General features: G+C 41.0%; 1 protein-coding gene across 1 annotated transcript in view; it reads left to right on the forward strand.

Moving 5' to 3' along the window:
- The window catches only part of Ep300 (E1A binding protein p300), a 70,013-nt gene that overhangs the window by 34,246 nt on the left and 20,607 nt on the right, over positions 1–15,160 (forward strand). Inside the window, 11 exon segments of the mRNA XM_021183146.2 lie at positions 904–1,021; positions 2,971–3,145; positions 5,052–5,129; positions 6,151–6,260; positions 7,969–8,106; positions 9,403–9,834; positions 10,696–10,875; positions 10,996–11,140; positions 12,479–12,597; positions 14,030–14,269; positions 14,873–14,961. Of these exon segments, the coding sequence (XP_021038805.1) occupies positions 904–1,021; positions 2,971–3,145; positions 5,052–5,129; positions 6,151–6,260; positions 7,969–8,106; positions 9,403–9,834; positions 10,696–10,875; positions 10,996–11,140; positions 12,479–12,597; positions 14,030–14,269; positions 14,873–14,961 (1,824 nt within the window).

The raw sequence follows: 15,160 nt of genomic DNA on the forward strand, positions 1-15,160 counted from the left end.
TCTGTGTAGCCCTGGCTGTCCTGGAACTCACTTTGTAGACCAGGCTGGCCTCGAACTCAGAAATCCGCCTGCCTCTGCCTCCCGAGTGCTGGGATTAAATGCGTGCGCCACCTCGCCCGGCTTATAAGTTTTTAACATTGTAATATTAGTCTTTCTTTAAGAAAATGTTCCAGGGTTGTGATGCCCGACACCTTTAATCCTAGCACTTAGGATGTAGAACAGGCTGATCGCTGAATTTAATGCCAGCATTTTGTACATAAGAGTTGAAGGACAGCCAGGGCTATACAGAGAAACCCTATCTCCAAAAAAAGAAAAATATGTTCAAAATTAGGGATATCATTAGAGAAGAGTAAAACTGGGCATGCATTATTCTGTTGCTAATTTTGAAAAATAAGAGTATTTGTAGTCCTAAAGAGGTGGCTTACAAGGAACCAAGTCTAACCCAGCCCACCCACATGATACATCACAGCTGTAGGTAACTGAAGCCCTGGTATATCTAATCCCCTTTTCTGATCTTCTGGCCTCTGTTGGCCTTGCACACACATGGTGCACAGACATCCATGCATGTAAAGATGAGACTTAGTGAACAACTTCAAATTAAGTTCTTTGTTTTTTTTGGTTTATGTGGGTTTTTTTGTTTTTGAGACAGGGTTTCTAGGCTGTCCTGGAACTCACTCTGCAGAGCCAGGCTGGCCTGGAATTCAGAGGTCCACCTGCCTCTTCCTCTCAAGTTCTATGTAAAGATCTAGGCCACCATCACCCAGCCAAAAAAAGAATTTTATATTTTATGAATGAACAGTGTCCATGCTGGTTAAGGAAAAATGTCACAGTATTGTGTGGTTTTGTTTTGTGAATTTGGGTAAAGCTGACATGTTAGTACAATTGTTCTATTTTATGTTCTAGTGTTCAAGCCATATTTCCCACTCCGGATCCTGCTGCTTTAAAAGACCGACGGATGGAAAATCTTGTTGCATATGCTCGTAAAGTAGAAGGGGACATGTATGAATCTGCAAACAATAGAGTGAGCACATAATTTTTTTCTTTTCTGAAGTAGGACTGTTGAGTTTGAATTCCTTGTCTTGGGTGAGGCATGGTGGCAGACTCTCAGTACACTGTAAGCACAGGTGTGAGGACCACCTGTCTCAGAAAGACAAAACATACATTTACTTGTCTACTATAACATGACAACTTTGCTTTTCTCAGGAGGATTCTCTTTAGTTTTACCGACCCACCTTCCCAGTACTGAACAGTTAAAATAAAAAAGCAGTTTATCGATTTGAGACAAGTTCCCATGTAAAATTTTCTGGTCCTCCTGTCTCTGACTCCCAGGTGCTAATAAGATTTTGTGTGGCATTACTAAGCTTAGCCAACAAAGCAGTGTCTTTAAATGTATGTCAATTTTCTTGCCTTTTTTATTCTCATTCCCTCTCTCTTCCCTCTCCCCTTCTCCATGTTCGATGGCTGTCCTGCAAGTAACTCTGTAGATCAGGCTGCCCTCATCTACAGAGGTAGCTTACCTTTTTTTTTTTTTTTTTTTTTTTGATGTAAAAGCATGAGGTAGTTTAATGACGGAGCTCCGGGCTGACACGTGTCTCATGCAGGTAACAGAGGTATCGACCGTTTAATGGCGGAGCTATAATGGCAGAGCTCCGGGTCGAACCTTATCTCACACAGGAGACAGTGGATTTGACCCTGAGGCTTGGAAGCTAGCGGTGTTTATAGAAATGGGGTGAGGCTGGGGGAAGAATTGGCACGGTTTCACATGATTGGTTCATTTAAACATCAGCAGCCTGTTAACATTTAACTTAGGTCAGAAGGGGGGGAGATAGGGAGGCGCCGGGCCAGTCCAGCATGTCATTCTCTTTATCTTTATGGCTAAGCAGCCTCAGGAATGCCTTAACAATGGGCCTGCCCGGCCATGTCCTGGCCTGGCCTGTTATGTTCTCAGCCTGAGGTTTCAAAGCTCACAAACAACTCTTTGGGCTATTTGACATAAATTACATGATTCACAGGTCTCAAGTTTTATTTCCTTTCATTCCCCTCTTCTTCTACTAAGTAATTCTAATCTTAGAATTTCAGAAGTCTATATCTCTATGTGGAGAATAGAAATCAACAGAATAAGAAGGGATAATAAACAGAACTAGGCAGGGACCCTTCTAGTGAGGCTTGAGGGTATGGGCATGATGTAGGTGTACGTGGATCAGATCTCTGGCTGGAACTGGTGCGATGTCTTTTGGGGTACCCAGCTCATTTGCTGTAGCCAATTGTGACCAGCCTTCTTTCTGCACCACCTGCAAGTCTTTTAACTTAGCTACAGATTATTACTACAACAACATGTAGGTTTAGACACATCATTTAAGACAGTGATGGGCAGGGGGAAGGAGCACCAAGTCTGCACCAGTCTCTTTTAGAATTCTATTCATCTTTTCTACCTGTCCTGAGCTTCGGAGCCTGTATGCACAATGTAACTTCTAATCAATCTCTAATATCTTGGCCAGTCCCTGATTTACCTGGGCAACAAAGGCAGGCAGGTCCATTACCTCGGGAAGATTTCTTCTAGGATCTTCTTGGCTATCACATTGGCCGTCTTAAGCTTACCTTTTCTTACCATGCATTATGTGTGACTTACCTTGAAAAGTTGCTGTACTGTTAATAGTTCTGTGCTGTTTTCTATAATATGGGGTGAATTTATTTTGTAAGCTCATAGTAAAATTATTAATCACACATAAGTATGAGCTCATTTATTAATGTTTTTTTTGTTGTTGTTTTGGTTTTTAGTTTTTCAAGACAGGGTTTCTCTGAGACTTTTTCTGCAGACCATGTTATACTCAAACCCAGATGTGCCGACCTCTGCCTCTACAGCCAGCTTTAGTTTTTACCTACCGTTTAAATGAACCAATATTTGCTTAGTTCATTTTTTTTCTGTTACTCAATTTCTCTTTTCTCCTTTTTACTTAAAATTTCTTCAAGGCGGAATACTATCACCTCCTAGCCGAGAAGATCTATAAGATCCAGAAGGAACTAGAAGAGAAACGAAGGACTAGACTACAGAAACAGAACATGCTACCAAATGCTCCTGGCATGGGTCCAGTGCCTATGAATACTGGGTCGAACATGGGGCAGCAACCAACAGGAATGACTACCAGTAAGTACCTTTTATTATATGTAGTATAAGAAAATAATACATCCACTTTTAAAAAACAAGTGGAAAAATAGATAACCTACAATTATTTTTACTCCTCATGGGAGCCTTCCAAGTAGAAAATAGCAGCTTCCATATTTCCATTGGCTTTCTCTAGCATCCAGTGTCTTATATTTTACAGGTACCCAGTAGGTTTTGGTATACCAACCATCTTCAGGGCTCAATCCAAATTTAAATAATTGCATCTTATTATCCAAGGGGTGTTGTTGTTGTTTTGTTTCTTTGGTTGTTGTTTTTTAGTTTTTTGAGACAGGGTGTGTGTTCTTTTGCTATAAGAGATACTATGACCAAGACCAAGAAAACTCTTACAAAAGACAGCACAGAACTGGGGAATGCTTACAACTCTATAGGATTAGCCCGGGATCCTAGTGGGAACTAAACATTTGTAGTACGGGATCAGTAGTTGAGAGCTTTACATTCTGATCCGAAGAGGGAGAAAGATGGACAGACAGACAGAGACTGGGTGTAACTGTGCTTTTGAATCCTCAAAGCTAGTTACATACCTTCTTCAAGGACTATGCTCATTCCATAAAAGCCATAATTCCTATTCCTTCCCAAATAGCTCCACTCACTGGAAGCCAAAGCATTCAAATATGAGCCTATTGGGGCTGTTTTAATATAGATCACTACATGGGGTCTCACTATGTAGAGCAGGTTGCCCTTGAGCTCACAGAGTTCTGCTTGCCTCTGCCTTCCAAGTGATGGAATAGAGCTGTGTACCACCATACCTAGCCATATATTTTAGTATAAACAGCTTCACATTACAGTAACATTTTACTGTATATTCCAAGGCTAAAGACAATTCAAAAGGTATCATTTCATAATATGTATTAACTTCCATTTCTGACTTAACACCATTCTTGACCTTAAGTTAAAAAAAAAATATATATATATATATATATATATATACACACACATATATATGACTTATCAATTATTTAATTCATTTATTGACGTACTTGTAGATTCTAAGTACTAAAATACAGAAATACAGAATAAGAAGTAGTTGGGAATATTAGCTGAAGGTGCTGAAGGTGTGTGATATCAGTATCTGTTGTGTGAGGAAACCAACAGGGCAAGCAAGTGTGAATCTTAGCAGCTGTCTAGAAGAGGATGGTACAGAGGATAAAATGAAACCATGTCTTTTTCAATGGAGGTCAGCAGCAAAGACATGGCCAAAGTGCAGAGAAAGAACTCCAGCAAATAAGTGAAGAAATCCAAAGCACCTTGGGAAAGTGTGCTTTAGGCTTCAGTTTTTGGCTAGTAACAGAAGGAAAACTCTTGAAGTAGAAAAAGCTGCAGGCTGTATAATGGAGGGTCTGCCAGCAGCTCTGGTTTGTTTGTTTCTTTGAACTGGTTCTCAGATTGGACTTGAACTCACAGGAATCCTCCTTTTAGCTTCCTCAGTGCTTGGTCCATCTTACCTAGAACAGAAGAAACTGCTGATGGGGGTTCACTTGAAAATACCACACGGAGGTTGGAGGACAGTTTGCAATAGTCACTTCTCTACTTCTGACTTGTGGGTCCTGGGTGTCAGACTCAGGTTGTCTGATTCAAAAGAAAGCACCTTTATTCACAGACCTGTCTTAGTGGACCAGCACTCTACTCTGTGTACCTGGTTGAAAGTGTTTAACTAGGAGATGTAGAGATAATCTAACAAGATACCACACTTAAATGTTTTACTCTCGTTTTAAGTTTTATATTATAAAATGCTCTAGTATATTATGGAGGCCATTTCTTGAGATTCTTGTCCAGTTAGAGATTGTTTAAGCTATTAATAATGCTTGATGTAATTTTGTTGTTTTTAAGAAACAAAAGGATATTTAACTATTTGTGTTTTCCACTCCAGATGGTCCTGTACCTGACCCGTCTATGATCCGTGGCAGTGTGCCGAACCACATGATGCCTCGGATGACTCCACAGCCTGGTAACGTTTGAAAACGATACATGGTTGATTTTTTTTTTTTTTTAACATGGTTGATTTAATTTTAAGAGTCTCTGATGTAGAACAGAATGTTGCTTGCCACCTTAATTCCTGATTTAACCCAGCAGCAAGTCTTGTAATATTCTGCTTTGGAAATTTGAAAGTTTCTTGTAGTAGAAATCCACCAAGAGAGGGAGAATGAGAAATTAAGTTGTCTGACAGGTCCAGGAGTAGAATTCAGTAAGTAAGCAAGAATCTATTGAAAGCCAACTCACTGCCAGGAATAATGGTGCTCACCTCTAATCACAGCACTCTGTAGTCAGAGGCAGGAGGATGGCACTCTTGTGAATTCAAAGCCTATCAGATCTATATAGTGAATTTTAGACTAGGCAGAAATATATAGTGAAACCCTGCCTCAAAAATAAACTAAAATAATAATACCATTACCAATTTACTAGCTGGCAGTGAACATTTGGGAGGCAGGGTCATGTGGATGCTTATAAGTTCAAGCGTGAGTTCAGGCTAGCCAGCACTACACAGTGATACTCTCTTTCAAAAATTTAAAGTCACAAACAATTTAGCATATTGTAAAATTTAGATTAGAAACTATCAATAATAATCTTGCTCTGGACTAGAGAATTGGCACAAGGTTTAAGTACACTCACTGTCTGCTATTCCAGGGGAACGCCAACATGGTAGCTCACAAAAAAACTAATAAACAAAAAAGTGCCAAGTGGTGGTGCACTCAGGAGGCAGAGACAAGCAGATCTCTGAGTTCAAGGATAGCCAGGGTTACATAGTAAGATCCTGTCCAGAAAAACAAACACATGCATACATATATATGTACATGCATACACACAACAAATAATACCCTTGTTTATCTGGTGTGACTGAAAAAAATTGATTCAGAATATCAATATTACTTTGTTGGTCCTGAGAAAATGAGCAGAATCTCATACCAACTTATGTCTTATTCTTAAATTCAGCAAAAGTATTGAAATATTATATTTACATGTATTCACAGGTTTGAATCAATTTGGGCAGATGAATATGCCACAGCCCCCTATTGGACCTCGGCAACCCTCTCCTCTTCAGCACCATGGACAATTGGCTCAGTCTGGGTCACTCAATCCGGTTAGTTTTATCCTTTCTACCCTTTAAAAAAAATTCTTTTTTCTTTGTTATAACTTCAGGAAACACTAATGTCTAAGCAAAACACGTTTTAGTTCTTGCAATGTCTAATCCTTCCATGTGTGTTCAGTGATCAAAGTCAAGATTCTCAATCTTAGTTAAAAGTACCTTTTATTTCTGACACGTTGACCACCTGAGACCTTTTTTAATAGTGTAATTTTCTTATATTTGGCCTTTAATATTACATAGTATAGCTTAGAATGTATCTCAGTAATAGAGCACGTAGAAGACTTGCACCACAAAATAGCCTCCAATCCCAGTTAAGTAGACTGTGTTTCATAGATGAGGGTAAGTTTAGTTGTTAGTCATTTCACTATGTAGCTCTTAACTGTCCTAGAACTCTTCATGGAAACCAGTCTGACTGCAAAGTCAGAAATCGGGTTACTGCCCACTTCCAGAGTGCTAGTGATTAAAGATGTGTGCTATCATGCCTGGCTAAATACAAAATCTGAAAGAAGTGGAGGGGCAGGAATTAATATACAACACAATTGATTTGTGCTGGTGAGATGGTGTGAAAGCCTAAGCAACTGAATCTAGATCCCCATCAGCCCATAAAATCCAGGCTACGGTGGCATACACTTTGAACACGAGTGCTACAGTTGGAGATTTCTGAGAGCTCACTGGCTATCCATCCCAGCCTAAAATGTGAGCTCCAGGTTTAATGGGAGGCCCTGTCTCAGAAAATGAAGTGGAGGACCTGGGTGTTTGCTCAGGTGGTTGGAGAGTTGTTGCTTTTCTATAGCATTCTGACTCAGTTGGTCAGTGACGTTATATGGTGCTTCACCAACATCCAGAACTACAGATCTAGGGTTTATGTTAACATCATCTGACTTCCATGACTCCCTGGCATGTGTGTGATATACATATGTACATGTAAGTAAATCATACACATAAAATATATCATAAAGTAGTAATAATAATTCTTTAAAATCAAAATGAGGTGAGGGAAAGTAGAAGGGATGTTCCTATTGCTATGGTAGAATACCATGACAAAAAGCATCTTAAGGAACAGTTTTATTTTGGCAAATGATTCCGGGGACTAGACATGTATAGTGGCATATAAGGTATGGCAACAGGAGCACAAATCTTGAGATTTCAGGCACAAACAAGGACAGTGTTCCAGATAAAAGGGGATTAATAAGCCTATAAACTCAACACTCACTCACTGACATATTGTCCAAAAAGGCTATACTTGCTGAAGATTTCATAATAGTGCCCCTAGCTGGAGACGAAATTTTCAACTGACCACGACTGTGCAGAGAGGTTTCTCATTCATATTACTGGAATTTCTTAATTCTCCATACTTTCTTTTATTAAAGGTCTAGACTCATGTAAGGCAGTTTTAGAAGAGAAAAGTTGTTTGTTTCTTGTCAGAGTTCTAGATATTTTGGAGCCCTGTGTCCCTTCACCCTCTTCTTTCTTGAGGTTGTGTTTGGTACTTACAACCCTGTTCCTATAATTTTTACATGATTACAAGCTCTTTCACTTACACTTTAGGCTTCTCTTACCCAAGCTATTTATTTATTTTTCTCTATGCAAGGATCTGGATGGTAGGGCAAGAGTGATTGCTAATTACAGTTGGAAAATAATTGTAATGAAGCAGTTGGTGACCTATGGTTTGGTGTGTTTTTTTCTTTTTGTTCATTTGCAGCCTATGGGCTATGGACCTCGCATGCAGCAGGCTTCCGGCCAGAACCAGTTCCTCTCCCAGACTCAGTTTACATCCCAAGGAATGAATGTAACAAACATGCCTTTGGCTCCATCCAGCGGTCAAGTACCAGTGTCTCAAGTATGTTTATTTAAAATGATGCTTAATGTGCACATATAGCACACAGGGCACACATACAGGACAATAGTATGTACACGACTCCTTCTACCTTTATGTGGTGTCTGAGAGTGTATGCAGATTTCCAGGCTTGACAGGCAGAGACATTCTTTCCTGCTGATAACAATTTTCATGAAATGTGGTATAGTCTATATTTTGTTCTGTTTCAAAGACAGGTCTCATCATTTAACCTTGGCCTTTAACTCAGAGAACAAATCTTTACTTCTTAGAAATATTAATTTGAGCCGGGCGTGGTGGCGCACGCCTTTAATCCCAGCACTCGGGAGGCAGAGGCAGGCGGATTTCTGAGTTCGAGGCCAGCCTGGTCTACAAAGTGAGTGCCAGGACAGCCAGGGCTACACAGAGAAACCCTGTCTCGAAAAACCAAAAAAAAAAAAAATATTAATTTGGAGTTTTGAGACTAGATCTCATGTGGTTCAAGCTGAACCTCACGGTGTATCATAGGATAGCTCTGAATGTCATATACTCCTGCTCAGCCTCCCAACTGCTAGGATTCTAGGTTTGCTTTACCACACTTGCTCTGTTTTGTACTTATAGTGTCTTGAGCAAGAGACAGTGGCTTTGTAATATTAAGCTAAACATTTCAACCTTTCCGCCCCCCCACCCCTAAAAAAATTTGGTAGTATTAAGGATCCAATCTAGCACGTGCCTGTGCATTGACCATTTTGTACTGTATGAATGGGTCTTAGTATAGTAGCTCAGGGTAACACTGAGCTTTTTCCAGGTAGTCTAGGTTCGTCTCAGTTCACCATCCTCCTGCTTCCTCACAACTGGCTGTACTACCAGAACTGGCCAAGGACAAACACTTAAAAATAAAATGGTAGGGTTGTTAGAGATGACTTTGAAGTTAAGACCACTTGTTCTTCAGATAGACTCTGGTTCAGACTCCACCTTTGTATCAGGTGTCTCACAGGTGCCTGTGACTCCAATTCCAGTGGGTCTGATTGCTCTTGTGGCTGCTTTCTAATCAGGCATGCACAAATCCTAACACCGTAGGATTTTTCAATGTTCCCCCTTCTTTGAAAACTGATTGTGTTCAGGCATACATATTTTTAATTCTTGCTCTGGAGACAGAGGCAGGTGAATGGATCTCTCTTAGTTAAAGCTACCCAGGTCTATATAGCAAGACCCTGTCTCAGAATGAAAAATGTTAGATACTGTTTTTTATTTATACTCACCATGTGTACTAAGTACTATATGTCCTGCCTTTGTGATATCATATATTTTTCATTTTCACAGGCACAAATGTCCAGTTCTTCTTGCCCAGTGAACTCTCCTGTAATGCCTCCAGGGTCTCAAGGGAGCCACATTCACTGTCCTACTCTGCCTCAACAAGCTCATCAGAATTCACCTTCTCCTGTTCCTAGCCGCACCCCTACTCCTCATCATACCCCCCCAAGCATAGGGACTCAACCACCACCAGCAACAGCAATCCCACCACCTGTTCCTACACCTCCTGCCATACCACCTGGACCACAGCCCCCGTCTCTGCATCCCTCATCTAGACAAACACCTACACCACCAACACATCTGCCTCCCCAAGTGCAGCCTTCACTTCCTGCTGCTCCTTCTGCTGACCAGTCCCAGCAACAGCCTCGGTCACAGCAGAGCACAGCAGTTTCTGTTCCTACCCCAACAGCACCATTGCTGCCTCCTCAGCCTTCCACTCCGGTAAGTAGCTGTGTATTGGAGTGTCAGTAGAACAAGTTAAGTTCCAGCAATGTTTTTGGTTTTCTTTATCATGATTTTGTTTAGTTTTGCTCCCCGTTTTGCTTTATTCTATGTTCTAGGGTAAAAAAGTATGTCATCACAATATACTTTACTTACATAAAGACATTTTGAAACAGATTAAGTTGCAGTACTGAGAAATTAAACCAAAACATTACGGGACTAATTACACGTAAACACACAAGTCAGAGGACAACCTGTAGCAGTCAGTTCTCCTCTTCTACCAGGGATCAAATTCACATTGCCAGACTTGATAGCAGGTACCTTTACCCAGTGAACCATCATATTGTCCCTATTTTCATTTTTTAATACTATAATATACTTTAATACTTTAATACTTTAATACTTTCTCTGAGGAAGTCATCTTTGGAACTAACTCCAAAAACTTGGTAGCTGTTCAAGTAAAACCAACCAGCCAGCATTGGGGAGTCCCTTACCTCCCATTCTTCTTCTTCTTCTTCTTTCTTCTTCTTCTTCTTTCTTCTTCTTCTTCTTTTTTTTTTTTTGTTTGGTTTTTTCAAGACAGGGTTTCTCTGTATAGCTGTCTTGGAACTCACTTTGTAGACCAAGCTGGCCTTGAACTCAGAAATCCGCCTGCCTCTGCCTCCCGAGTGGTGGGATTAAAGTTGTGCAGCACCACGCCCAGCTCCGTACCTCCCATTCTTCAGATGAGCTGAATAAGAGGACACACCAGTGGGTCCAGTGACACTGCTCCCAACACAGATGGGCACTGCTGTGTGTAACTTAAAGTTAAACTCTGAGCAACTGGCAAGCTTTTGTGTGCTTTTCTTTTTGTCTCTCCAGCTTTCTCAGCCAGCTGTGAGCATTGAAGGCCAGGTATCAAACCCTCCATCTACTAGTAGCACAGAAGTGAATTCTCAGACTATTCCTGAGAAGCAGCCTTCACAGGAAGTGAAAATGGAGGCTAAAATGGAGGTGGAGCAGCCAGAACCAGCAGATACTCAACCTGATGATACAAAGGAGGTGAGGTTGTTATGAAAGGAGATTGGAGGATTGAGAGAGTAAATAAATAAGGTGATGGTAATGGACTTACTCTCAGGGGTATGTCTGTAAAATACTGAAAGTTCCTGTCTTGCCTTTCAGGCTAAAGCTGAGGATGTTAAAGTAGAACCTACAGAAATAGAGGAGAGAGGCCCTGAGTTAAAAACTGAAGGGAAAGAGGAGGAAGACCAGCCAAGCACCTCTGCTACCCAGTCCTCCCCAGCTCCTGGACAGTCGAAGAAGAAGAGTAAGTTAAGGCTCAGGAGGCCACCCATTTGGTAAAATGCTTGCCCCACAAACTCTCCAAGTCTGGATTTGTTTCCCACCAATTGTGTGCATGCTTCAGGTGTGCGAACATCTTTCTTTAATCCCAGTGCTTGGGAGCCAGAGGCAGAAAAATCTGTATTCAAGGCTAGCCTTGTTTACTACTTAGCAAATTCCAGGTAAAGATGAGGTAGACAGCGAGACCCTGTCTTATAGCTGAACATTGTGGTACACTTGTAATTTGACAACTAAGACTCCAATTTGGCAGGGGTTGGGGATAGAGGATGGAGAGACTTAAGAGGGCTTAACTGCTTTTACAGAGGACGCAGATTGGACTCACAGCAACTACCTGAAACTCCAATTCCAGGGACCATACCCACTTTTGTCGCCAGGCTTTAGTACATAAATTCACACAAACCTAGAAACACATGAAATGAAGTATTAAATGTGGAAAACAAGGTTATTTACCTGAATGGAAATACTCATCTAATGTTGACCCTTCGTCTACAAACACAGAGAGACACATACATACATATGCACATGGCAGCCATGCTGGAAAGACTCCTGCAAATTGTTCTTCGAATGCAAGTGCATTTGTGCACAGGTACACAAATGCTCACAGATAAATTAACTTAAAAATTTTAAAGCCGGGCGTGGTGGCGCACGCCTTTAATCCCAGCACTCGGGAGGCAGAGGCAGGTGGATTTCTGAGTTCAAGGCCAGCCTGGTCTACAGAGTGAGTTCCAGGACAACCAGGGCCACAGAAAAACCCTGTCTCGGAAAAAAAAAAAATTTTAAACTATCAATTTCTTTTTTCTTGAACTCTTCATGGCTTACATTCCATTATAGGGCCTTTATGTCTCTGTATCCCACAACCTTACCTCAAACATCTTCCTGCATTATTGTGCCTGGTGTTAGAAGTGCTGCCATGTGCAACTACCCCAGTTCAAAGAGGACATTGCCAGCTCCGCTTGACAGAACCCCTCTTTCCACACACAGCTTTTGGACTGTTTCTTTGAGAAGTCTCTTCTGTGTTTTTAGGAGCCTTTGATTTCTGTTTCTATTTGGCCAAGTTCATTCTCAATCAACCTGAAGCAGGGAAAGTAACTCCTCTCTGAGGGATGGAGGCTCTGTTGTTTTACAGGAAGTAGTTAAATCAGAGTGGGAATTAAAAATAGCAAGTGAGCCCTGAGTCAGGGTTCTCTGAGGAGCATGTCACCTCAGTGTCTGGGGTACTTGAGGCGCTTTAGACTTTGAACATGCTTTAGTCTTCACCCCCTTTGCTCAGTCAGTAACTGACTTCCATGGACTCTCCCTAAAGTGTTCAAACCAGAAGAGTTACGGCAGGCTCTGATGCCAACATTGGAGGCTCTTTACCGGCAGGACCCGGAGTCTCTTCCCTTTCGTCAGCCTGTGGACCCGCAGCTTCTAGGAATCCCTGTAAGTATTTGGTATTTTTCTATTTCCTTTTAGATAGAGAAACAACTTTATTAACATGATTGCTCTTACAGAAGTTAACCTATGTACAGAGTACAAGCTTTAGCATTTTCATTGTTATACAGCTATCACGATGGTTTTAATTCATTTTAATAACCTCCCCCAATAAACCCCACGTCCATTAAAATTGCTAGTTGCAGCACTCTTACTTTCCCAGCCTTAGGGCTGTCTAGCTCCTGGATTCTTCTAGTTTAAATCACACTCAGTGTGGAATGAAAGCTTAGCAAGTGCTTTGCACTGACCCCTGGTCACCAGTATAGCCTTTGAGGTTCTTCCATGTTATGTGACTGTGTCACCCAGTGCTTCCTTTAAATCATTTATATTTGGTTATGTTGATATTACTGCATTTTGTGTATGTATTTAATTGGGAAGTTATTTGCAGTTTTGGGCTATTGAGACTATGGCTGCTGTGAAGGTTGGTATACAAGTACTGCTTTGCCTATTATTGGTTAAGATTTTGAGAGAGTCTCTCTTTATACCTCACGTTATCCTTGAACTTGTAGGTCCTGCCTTGGCCTTCATGTACTGATACTACAGGAGTGTGCAAATTTTATGTTACAGACTGACTTTCTCTTTGGTGTGTTAGAGGTGCGCTTGTTGAGTCAACAATTCATTATCACCTCAACAGCTATGAGTCCCTTGGTTCTGAAGATTTAAGTGTATGATATCTCTCTCTCTCTCTCTCTCTCTCTCTCTCTCTGTGTGTGTGTGTGTGTGTGTGTGTGTGTGTGTGTGTGTGTGTGTATTTTGGGTGCCTGGTTCCTCTGCCAAAAGAGGGTGGTAAGTCCCCATAGAAGTGGGCTTGAAGATGGTTGTGATCTATCATGTAGGTGTATAAACCTGTAGCCTCTATAAGAGCAACAAATGCTTTTTAACTGCTGAGCCAGGGTCTCTTCTCTATTTCAACCCTCAAGTTTTGGGTTTTATTTTTGTTTTTTTGATATGAGGGTTGGGTTAGGGTGTGTATGTGTCCCTGGTTAGCCTGAGATTGACTCTGTAGACCAGACTGTCTTATCTACTTGCTTTGCCGAGTCAGCGTTGACATGTCTGACACTGCAATGCACCCAGGTTGCCTGCTGGATTCATAAATGATTTTCATAAGTGTTTATTTAGGGTTTTTTCCATGTTTTTCTGTTACCTTAGAACACTGATTCTCTAGGATTTGTATGCCCTTCTAGTACTTAATCCTCAAAAACCTCTTAAAAATTGGTAGATTAATATTTTAACGAATTGACAGACTTCAATCAACTGGTGGGAAGACATATCAAGACACATAACATTATGTGGAAAATTAATGACGATAATAGGAAGACACTCCCTCTTCCCTAAATACCCTGCTCATGAGTATGTGATGTGGTGTTGCTTACACTTTTAGGATTACTTTGATATTGTGAAGAGCCCCATGGATCTTTCTACAATCAAGAGGAAGTTAGATACTGGACAATACCAAGAGCCCTGGCAATATATAGATGATATTTGGCTTATGTTCAACAATGCCTGGTTATATAACCGTAAAACTTCAAGGGTATACAAATACTGCTCCAAACTTTCTGAAGTATTTGAACAAGAAATTGACCCTGTCATGCAAAGCCTTGGATACTGTTGTGGCAGAAAGGTAAGAACCTGTCTTTAACTTCTAAGATAACTAGAATCTAGTCGTGACTTGGGTTAAAAATACACTGCTTCTGAGTTTGACAGAGTCTGCCCATCTCTGTTCGTCTTCTCATGTGGCTGGAGATCAAAACAGATCATTGAATCACTTTACCAGTGTGCTACCAACCCCAACAAGCCCTTTCCTTAATACACAATGTTGTCTGCTTGGAATGTGCTTTCTGTGACGACCTTTTTTTTTTTTTCACATCTATGAGAGTTATGTGGCAGAGCTGAGCCTTGAGTGTATTGACTCATCAGACTAAGGTCATGTAGGAGCTTTATTATGTCCCTATAGATGGAGCTTGCTCCACAGGTGATGCTTTCTCATCCTCAGTATTACTCAGTGGTTACTCATTGTGCCTATAGGTATCTGCAAATAATGTGGACAGATAGGCCTGCTCAGCCTGATGTAAACTGCTGGTGGTTTTTAAAAGTTGTTATGGCTGACTATGATTGATCTGAGTGAGAGCTGAGTTGACACTGACTTGTCTGTGGTCTGCCTTTGTCATTACTCTGCCTTGGACTACAGGTCTTTGCACTCTTAAATAAATACTTTCTTTTGCAGTTGGAGTTTTCTCCACAGACTCTATGTTGCTATGGGAAACAATTATGCACAATCCCCCGTGATGCTACTTACTACAGTTACCAGAACAGGTAAGCTCAACCATGTGTGGACCATGGTCCATGTGTCCTTGTATATAGACCTATGTGCAATCCAGATGTATTGGCACATGTGTGCACTCTAGAGTGTAGGGACACACGCACACACATTGTGGTTCGTGTTACCTGCTTAAAAACATACGTATTACATACATTCCTTTCTATAGTATTTTCTAATTTAAAAAAAAAAAAA

The sequence above is a fragment of the Mus caroli genome, chromosome 15, assembly GCF_900094665.2.
Source record: "Mus caroli chromosome 15, CAROLI_EIJ_v1.1, whole genome shotgun sequence".
NCBI lineage: Eukaryota > Metazoa > Chordata > Mammalia > Rodentia > Muridae > Mus > Mus caroli.